Source organism: Ammodytes marinus (assembly GCF_949987685.1).
Source record: "Ammodytes marinus genome assembly, chromosome: 23".
Classification (NCBI taxonomy): Eukaryota; Metazoa; Chordata; class Actinopteri; order Uranoscopiformes; family Ammodytidae; genus Ammodytes; species Ammodytes marinus.
The window spans coordinates 18400925-18410924 of record NC_137227.1 but is presented as its reverse complement, the minus strand read 5'-3'; the positions used below and the strand labels follow the sequence as shown (position 1 = coordinate 18410924).

Below are 10000 nucleotides of genomic sequence, written 5' to 3'. Positions count from 1 at the left end.
ATGCCAACCAAGAGGCGCCACCGCGGTCGTAACCCTGGCGACCGCGGGGTCAGGTCCTTTGTTCCAGGCCCAAGGTCGGTGTGTGTGTGTGTGTGTGTGTGTGTGTGTGTGTGTGTCTGTGTGTGTGTGTGTGTGTGTGTGTGTAGGTGTCTGTGTGTGTGTGTGTATGTGTGTGTGTGTGTGTGTGTGTGTGTGTGTGTGTAAGTGTCTCCGTGTGTGTGGGCTCCAATGTATGTGTGCGTGTGTGTGCGTGTGTTTGTGTGTGTGTGCTCCAATGTCTGTGTGTGTGTGTGTGTGTGTGTGTGTGTGTGTGTGCGTCTCTGTGCGTGTGTGTGTGCGTGTCTCTGTGTGTGTGTGTGTGTGTGTGTGTGTGTGTGTGTGTGTGTGTGTGTGTTCTTTATTATCCAAACCCCAAGGTCGACCCAGTGTAAAGGGCAGAGTCCAGTTTTAACAGGACGTCCAGTAAGCCGGCAGGGACCGAGCTACAGAATGGCAGTAAAGGGGGTGAGGAGGAGTTCAGTTTATTCTCTAGCTACTGCATTGTACTGTAAAGCTTTAAGTGTGAACAACAAGGGGATGTTTAACAGGGCTACTGGTCCCACAAGGGTCAACTGCCCTCACCAAACGCTTGAGGACATTTAAAAAAAATAAAAAAATAAAATCTAATTATTTTCCTTTTTTTTTTGCTTTGAGGCCATGTTTTGGTGATGACAGAAGTGGAGTGGATTGTATTTCTCTAGACTTATATTACAATTAACAATTTGCCTCAAGGGGCTCAGAGTTATAAAACGTTGACCTTTTATAATGGACTGTAAACATGTTATTGGTTGGCTGACTCAAACTACACACCGGGGATGTTTCAGTTTAAATGGAGAGATGGGCCTATTGGAAAGGCCGACCTTTTAATGATTATTATTTATTATTTTTTATTTTTTTTACTATGGAAAAGGGGTAGGATTAAATAAGTGTATACTTCTTCCTGCTCCTTTTCAGGCATATCTCAGAAATACAGATCATTTGTTTTCTTTTTTTTTTTTTTTGTGAAAACATAATTTGTTTATTGTATTTCCATGCTTTTCATTTTGTTTTGTATGTTTGATATGTCTGAAATAAATTGAATCAAATCAAATCAAAAAAATTTACTTCGACTTATTTTGATGAATCGTATGTATGTTTCATTACATGTCATTTAACAGACGCTTTTATCCAAAGCAACTTACAACGGAGATAAGCCGGAGTCAACAGCATTACACTTTCCTAAGGACCTTCATTGGACTAGTCCCGCCCGGGAATCGAACTCTGGTTTCCCATTCCAATATCAAGTTTACCTACTGAGCTATCCAGCAGAGAAAATCAGACAACAAAAAAGATTTGGGTTGCGTTCCGAATCGCATACTTTCTACTATATAGTATGGTAGAAAAAAAGATTTAGCATGTCCCGATTATTGTGGCCAGATTTAGGATGGTTAGAAGTATACCCGGATGTCCTACTTCCTCCGGCCAAGATTGTTAGTGTTGAAAACTGTATCCTATTTGGGCGATTCCGACCCACAATCCAGTGCGCACGTGAAGTGACGTCACATCGACGAAGCCTCCATATGAAAACAAACGGGGATGCGACGGATATAAAAGCAAGAGGCAAGATCAAGGTGCAATGTTATGATGAAATAAGTGAGTAAAAGTATGTCCCAATAGTATGCCTACTGCATCCTAACTAGATTATTTTTATCGTCGGATGTAGTATGTAGAATAGAAAAAAGAAAGAGTATGCGATTCGGAACGCAACCCTAGTTTCATGCGTTTATGTGTGTGGTTGTAGTTTCCCTCACATCATCCTCCTCCTCGTCCTCTACATCCAGAATGCCCGAGTCCTGCTCAGACGTCGGGCTGCCGCCGTGTGATTGGCTGTCAGAGCTTAGTCCCGCCTCTTTTCTGCCCCGTCGACCAACCAGAGCCCTCGGCTGGGTGTCCAACGAGCGCTGAAGCTGGGCCTGAAGACACAACACAGAGAAAATGATTGTGATTGGAACGATATGTCAATATTCGATCCGTTCGCTCATCTACATGTGTGTTCATGTGTGTGTGTGTGTGTGTGTGTGTGTGTGTGTGTGTGTGTGTGTGTGTGTGTGTGTGCAAGTGTGTGTGTGTGTGTGTAAGTGTGTGTGTGTGTGCTTTGTATGGTTTGTTTTGTTCCTTTTTATGTTAACAAACATGTTGTTATTGTACTTTTATGTTGCAGAGGAACCCCCCTCGTTAACGAGATTTGTTCACCTCAAGGTTTTATTCCTAATAAAGAAATTGAAACACAGATCAAAAGACACCGCGCGGGTCAATACACACACACACACACACACACACACACACACACACACACACACACACACACACACACACACACACACACACACACACACACACACACACACACACACACACACACACACACACACACACACACACACACGTTTTTCCAAAGCGGTATATATACCCACTCTTCCTTAATCTGCTTTTGTTTGCCTCTTAACATCAGGTTCTTTCCGACAGATCCCAGGACAGTTTTTTCAGAAAGCCAGATTTAGGCGGAAGGGGAACTTGTTGCATTTTGGCTTTTTGGCGCAACATCAGAGCAATGGAAGCTCTTTGATTTGGAGAGCGAGTCTGACACCCAAAACCAGATGTTAACTGATAACACAAAACGCCATTGTGGCCGGGCGCCGACTTGTGCCACGAAAAAACACTTGAAAAGGGAGTGTGTGTGTGTGTGTGTGTGTGTGTGTGTGTGTGTGTGTGTGTGTGTGTGTGTGTGTGTGTGTGTGTGTGTGTGTGTGTGTGTGTGTGTGTGTGTGTGTGTGTGTGTGTGTGTGTGTGTGTGAGGGAAATAAAAACACATAGGCAAACAAGGGGACACAGCTGACAAGGCTAAGAAGTAAACAACATGTTAATTGTCTTAGGAAAGCAAGTTATAAAAGCTGACAATAGCCTGATACATTTTTTCAAGGCGAGATTATGTAAAAAAAATGTTTGGTGTTTGTCTATTTTGCTTCCATAACATGTCTTCTTTCTTACTAGTATAAATCAAAGGTCCAACATGTACATTCAGGTGTTTATTTGACTAAACCTTGTCTGTTTGCGTCTGTGTATTTCTCCTTATACAACCATCTTTAACGGACATTATCTCAACATTAGTTTTTTTCAATACTCTGAACCAAAAATCTCAACTTCTAAGGCACTTACATATACTAAACGTTCCACAATCTTTCTTAGCACTATTCTGAAGGTTATTACAAAAGGATTTGTTCATAATGTTGTTAATTATCTGATTTATGAGACATTGTTTTTCTTAAAAACATTTTGAAAAAGCATTTTGAAAGACCTTTACAAAGGCTGTATCCAAAATCTCTTCTGTAAAAATGCTTGACAATCATATAATGTAAGAAATGTAATAAAATATTTAAACTCTGGCTCTATTCAACATATACATTTTAATTTTTTTAACAGAATTTACCTATAAGATATTACCAAATTTCTGAAATGACACCTATAAGTTAAAACCATTCACCCTATTACCATGCAGTGTCTAACCTTAAGGCCAGGTTTTATTCTACAAACTACTGACAACATTTCTACCAAATTCCCCCCCAAAAATTGTCATTTCGAGCATTTCCATAAGGTAATGTAGATATGAAGATTTAAGAAAAATCCATACTGGTCTCTTAATTTTTTTCCGGAGCTGTATGTATTGAAAAAAAGGACATGGCACAAGTTAAAAATATGACCCTATTCGTCTGCAGTGTCTCATTTTAAGGCCGTTTTGGGAAAAGCTTAGAAATTTGCCGACAGTGTTATGAGGTCGCAGGTTAAGGTCGCACCTTTAAGTCAAACCTGCTGCTCCTTGTTTCCGAGAAAATAGCCGTTGGTTGGAAGTGACTTATAAAAGTGATTTAGAAAAAGCTCCTAAGAATACACAGCAGCAGGAGAATAGAATAGACAGGAAGGGAAGAGCAGGGCAGGAAGAGGAGTCAATGAAACCTGAAAACAAAAGAAGGTAAATATAGTGCCGGGGACTTCAAAGGGAGTGAGTGAGTGTGTGTGTGTGTGTGAGTGAGTGAGTGAGTGAGTGAGTGAGTGAGTGAGTGAGTGAGTGAGTGAGTGAGTGAGTGAGTGAGTGAGTGAGTGAGTGAGTGAGTGAGTGAGTGAGTGAGTGAGTGAGTGAGTGAGTGAGTGAGTGAGTGAGTGAGTGAGTGAGTGAGTGAGTGAGTGAGTGAGTGAGTGAGGTGAATAAAGAGCAGAGGACTTCAAAGCACAGATAGGGACAGGTCTGTGTTTGATCTATGCTTCAGGTCAAAACCTGAGTGTAAGATATATAATACGTTTGATTTAAGTATTCTAAAAGCAATAGGTTTAACACAGTGTATTGGGTTAAAGTTTATCATCAAATTACAGAGAAGAAAATATCCCACCAAGAGAGAGTCTGAAATTGACCAAATAATTTCACACATTAAACCTGCAGTGTGTAGAATTGTGGGTTTTTATTTCCTAGCAGATTTTGTAGAAAGTAATTATAATATCCATAAGTACATTTAATTTAGTGCATAATAGCTGACATTTTTTTTTAATTATTATTTTTTTCCTTAGAAAGGGTCTCATATATGTCCATATTTCTGCATATTTTGGACCAAAGCCTAGTGCCGCCATCTTGAAAGTGTCATAGTTGGAATGTCATCAGGTGCATTGTTTAAAATTTAGAATTGTTCTTGTCCTTGAAGGCCACTGTAGCTTCTGTTATTATTCTAAAGGGTTGGGGTTACCCAGGGAGCGTTGCATTCTAGAACTTTGTAGAACTTTCTTGATGATGTCATATTACACACTGCACCTTTAAAAAGGTGGAGTCATCGATTGTGGAGCGCTTGATGTCAAAATCACTTTTTTTAATCAAAACCAGTGAATATCTCACAATCCGTATGCGATGAAAAAATAACACAAATAATCTCGTGTTAATACACAGCCTAGACCTTTAAATGTCCTGCATGCCTATTCTAGAATTGGTTAATATGTATTTACTTGCAGCTTCACGTTTTGGCTAATGTTTGGGGTAATGTTAACCAAGTTAAACATACATTAAAGAAGGCAGGGCGAAGACATAAGGAAATGGGAATGCGGTCTAAGCGCTTTACATTGTTTTGTACACATTCACCCAATCACACACACATTCATACACCGATAGCAGCAGCAGCAGCTACCACGCAGGGTGCAAGCTAACTTATCAGGAGCAGTTTAGGGTTCAGTGTCTCTTTGCTCAGGGACACTTGGACATGTGGCGGGGAGACGGGGGAACGAACTACCGACTCTGTAACCCAGTGGACAACCGAACCGCCCTACACACTTCACCACAGCCGCCCCCCCCCCCAAACATACATAAAAGAAGGTAGGGCAAAAGTCCCAGATGGAAAGACCGTCCACAGAACAATGCAAAGAGCGACGCATCGTTTTAAACTGTGTCCTGTCTGTGTGAATGTCTGGGGGGGGGGGCGGGGGGGAAACCGGGTGTTATGGGAAATGAACGATATGCCCTTCGCTCCCTTTGGATCAGGGAATACTAAAAACTATAAATAATCAAGACAGGAAGTTTTGACTAGATATTAATGGACGCTCGTATCCAATAACACAATGTAAACAAAGTCACGTTTGTTATAGCAACGAGGGTCAAGACTATAACTGCATCATGTTCTATTGTTGGATATTATGATGGGTCATTGAGTTTAAGACTGGTTTTGTGTCCGTCCTGTGTCTCTTCTTGTTTTTAAGTAGATTTAAAATAACCACTGTATGTGTGGAGATAGCAATTAAGCATTTGTGTAAGACTGGAATATCATTTGCGAGCCTGAAAGCACTATTCATTTTGTTGTTTAGTGTAGTTTATTTGTTTATATATTCATGGACCGTCCCCTTTGATTAACTGTACATTAAAAGGAGTTAGCGTATTTGGCTAATTTCCAGCTGTAGTCCCCTTCCAGTTGTCAGTAGGCAGTATAAAATTAATTAGTTTAAAAAATAAAATAAAAAAGCGTAATGTACATGCATAAGATTTATACTCATCTGAAAAAACTAGTTAAATTAAAATATGGATTATTCTTTTATATTGGTGCCTCTTAAAAAAAAAAAAAAAAGTAATCACAAAAAATGAAATGCACAAACACTTGAGGTGCCCACACACACACACACACACACACACATACACCCCCCCCCCCCCCCACACACACACACACACAAACAGTATAACTTGGCAATACATCCCAAAAAAAAAAACTGTGGGAAAACCTTGCTATGGGGGGGGGAAAACCCTGTCAACTCTAAGAGCATCTTTCCATCCCCGCCCAGATCCGTTTGAAATCTCCCTGAAAACAGGCTGTTTCCTCGGGCTGCTGGCGCCAGCACGTACCCTATACCTGGAGCACTGAAATATGTGGACTAGGACGTCACGAGGGCCTCGATTTGAGCTTTTAAATAACAAGGATAATGAGAAAAACTGGTGTTCTTAGGGCGGATAGGTGGATATGCACAAACACGGAAAAACTTTAACAATATATCGGTGATGTTGGAAAGAGTACAATGCCCATCTTTGATCTGATGCCCACAGCACATGCACTCGCACACAGGCAAGACCAGTGAGTCACATCAGACCATAACACAAACAAACACCAGTGGAAAGTTTCATAACTCTGCAGTTAGTGCGGAGGTAAACATGTGCCAGGCTTTGCCCTCACCTTTTAGGAAAAGAATAGGTCAATGGCAAATGTTAAATGGACTCCACTTAGTGTATATAGTGCTTTTTCCCTGGTTTTTCACAGACCCAAAGCGCTTTACTATAGCTACGACGGGCCTCTTTGTTTGCATACTAATTTACAGAGCCTAGGCTGTGTATTAACATCAGATTTTATTTCAGCTCACACACAGTAGAAAGAGGTAGCGGATCTTGAGGAGATATTCACCCATTTTGACAAAAAGTTATTTTGAACAACAACAAGCGTTCTCCAGAACCTTCAATTCACTCAAACACACTTTGCGACAATGCTTAACAAAACCATATCCATCGCTCAAACAAATCTCCATACTTTATTCGGGAGCTACACAGCCTTACGGTGCAATATCGGATAATTGAAACTATATTTAGAGTAATTCTTTTGCACTAAATGAGTTAGTGTGACCCTGAATTCTGTTGCTTGTTGTCCCTTAGCTTACATCCTTCTACCTGCCCCCATTCTTACTCATGTACGTCATGTACTTTGACCCTTCATTCCCCCCCCCCCCCCCCCCTATGTATTTTCCCTTCACTCTGCCCCTTTTACTCTCTTGGTACGCACGAGCTGACGCACATTCCCCGCACTTGAAAACTTGGAGTGCCCCCCACAAATGCTCCCCCTCCCAACCCCCCCTTCAAGAAAAACAACAACAAAAGAAGCGGGGTGAAAAAGGTTCCTATTCCCAGCTTGTACTCAGTATTGTGCGATGGCTAAAATTGAATGGTGGCGTGAGTGCAACGAATGCCTTTTTAGATGCAAAATACACCTGTTGACATATGCGAATGACCCAAGTTCAGCTGCTTGAGTGGGATGTCTGACGTGGGTGCTGACGTCTGTGTATTTACAGTTCTTGCGTTCTGTAGGAAAGATGCTTTTTTCTTCCAGTGTCAATCATGTTGGTGTGTTTCATTGGATTTGGTCCGTTTGAGGTTGAAGTTATGTTGATGTGTGTGTGTGTGTGTGTGTGTGTGTGTGTGTGTGTGTGTGTGTGTGTGTGTGTGTGTGTGTGTGTGTGTGTGTGTGTGTGTGTGTGTGTGTGTGTGTGTGTGTGTGATTGTGAGAGAGACTGTGTTTGTGTGGAAAGAAAGAGAAGAAAGCAACGATCATTTGACGGAAAATAATGGCATGTAAGAGGATAGACTTGAAGTTTCTGTCGTTATTTCAGTGTTAAGCATTCTTGAAAAGTTAAAGACCTACTTCACCGGTGGAAATATGAAGGTGTATTGAACTCTGAGATCCTATGTAGTATAAATGTGCAAAACATTTTAGAAATCGGTTCATCCTAGCCTGAGAAAAGGCAGAAAGAGCGTTTTATGGTCTCACTGTTTAACCCTACATTTTCCCATGTGTGATGCAACACATGGCAAAATGTAGGGTTAGGATTAACAGGACAGCTGGGCCAAGGGAAGACTGAGAGAAGACAAACCTCATTCATTATATTATAAAAGTTATTTTATAATGATAGAACGCTGGTTCCGTATGGGTGAAGTATTCCTTTAACTTGATTAGTTTGAAAAGTTAACATTTCCTTCTTATTTGTAAATTATATAAAAATAAATAGTTTTTAATGGGAATATACAGCTCTGGAAAAAAATGAAGAGACCACTCCCAATGTTCAATGTCTCTCAGATGTTACTATCTATAGACACATGTTTGAGTAGAATGAACATTTTGGTTTTATAGTATAAACTACTGACAACATTTCTACCAAATTCCCAATAAGAAGAAGGAGAATTTCCATTAAGTAATGTAGAGATGAAGATTTTAAAGAAAAATCCAGACTGGTCTCTTAATTTTTTTCCGGAGCTGGATGTATTGAAAAAAAAGCACATGGCACTTGCACCAGTGTTTAATAACAAGCCGAGGTGTACTCAAAGTGAACTCCACAGCTGTATTATGTAGTAAAATATAAATATAAATTTGGACGTCGGCCTGCGTCTGTGTAGAGAAATAGTCCGAGTCAAATGAGTCGGAGAAGAATCGGGCGCAGTGACCTGCCTGGGACATCCCAACTATAGATCACTTTTTTGGCAAGCGAAACCAAGAACAAGAAATAATGGTGTCCGATGGCAGTGAACCGTGGGGCATTATTCTGCAGACAGAACACACACACAGTCACAAACACACACAGAGTCACAAACACACACAGTGAACACACACACACAGAGTCACAAACACACACACACACACACACACAGTCAAACACAGTCACACGCACACACACAGTGAACACACACACACACACACACACACACAGAGTCACAAACACACACACACACACACACACGGTCTCAAACACACACACACACACACACACACACACACACACACACAGAGTCACACACAGACAGTCTCTCTCTCACACACACACACACACACACAGTCAAACACAGTCACACGCACACACACACAGTGAACACACACACACACAAACACACAGTCATGCACATAGTCTCACACACAGTCAAACACACACACACACACACACAGTCAAACACACACACACACACCAGGGATGGAAATTAACTTTTTTGCCTACCAGCCACTGTGGCAGGTAGATTTAAAAATCTACCAGCCACTCATCTTTTTTACCAGCCACTTTTTATACGCAATATCTTTTTTAATATATGCGTTAATGTTAAACAATACAATAGTAAGAATAGCTAATGAAAGTGTTTTTCATACAAATGTTTTCCATCAGAAGTCATTTCTACTGTAAGTAGGCCAAGGAACTGAGTTGCAAATTAAATGGTACACTCTTACTATATATGATACACAATACACGCCATCTTTATTTCAAAACATTGTATAATTGAACTCCATATATACTCTGGGTTCAATGCAACTTTTTTTCCCAACTGGCCCGCTTGGCCAATAGATCCGAGTTTTACTGGCCCCTTGTATATTTTCACTGGCCCTGCAGACACCTTTTTTCATCATTTAGTCAATAATTATAATACAGTATTGAAGTTACCTTTAGATTTCTTTTTTCTTTTTAGTTAATGATATGAAATGTTGATATTGTTTATCACTTTCTCCATATGCATTAGGGATGTGAATGTGTCGACACATTGACCGGTTTTCCACTTGCTCAAGTCGAATTTAAAAATAGAAATCTGAAAATCAGGGAGTTATGCCGTTTTATTAATGGGAGATGTGACCGTGTCACGTCTGGTCGTGAGCGCGCTGCAGGAGCGTCA

The 10000-nt window shown here is 40.7% G+C and overlaps 1 protein-coding gene across 1 annotated transcript in view; it reads right to left on the bottom strand.

Moving 5' to 3' along the window:
* Positions 1 to 10000, bottom strand: part of exoc6b (exocyst complex component 6B) — a gene marked incomplete at its 3' end in the record, with an annotated part of 94130 nt that overhangs the window by 56255 nt on the left and 27875 nt on the right. Inside the window, exon 7 of the mRNA XM_080051810.1 lies at positions 1830 to 1991. Within this exon, the coding sequence (XP_079907936.1) occupies positions 1830 to 1991 (162 nt within the window). The remainder of the gene's footprint in view (positions 1 to 1829; positions 1992 to 10000) is intronic.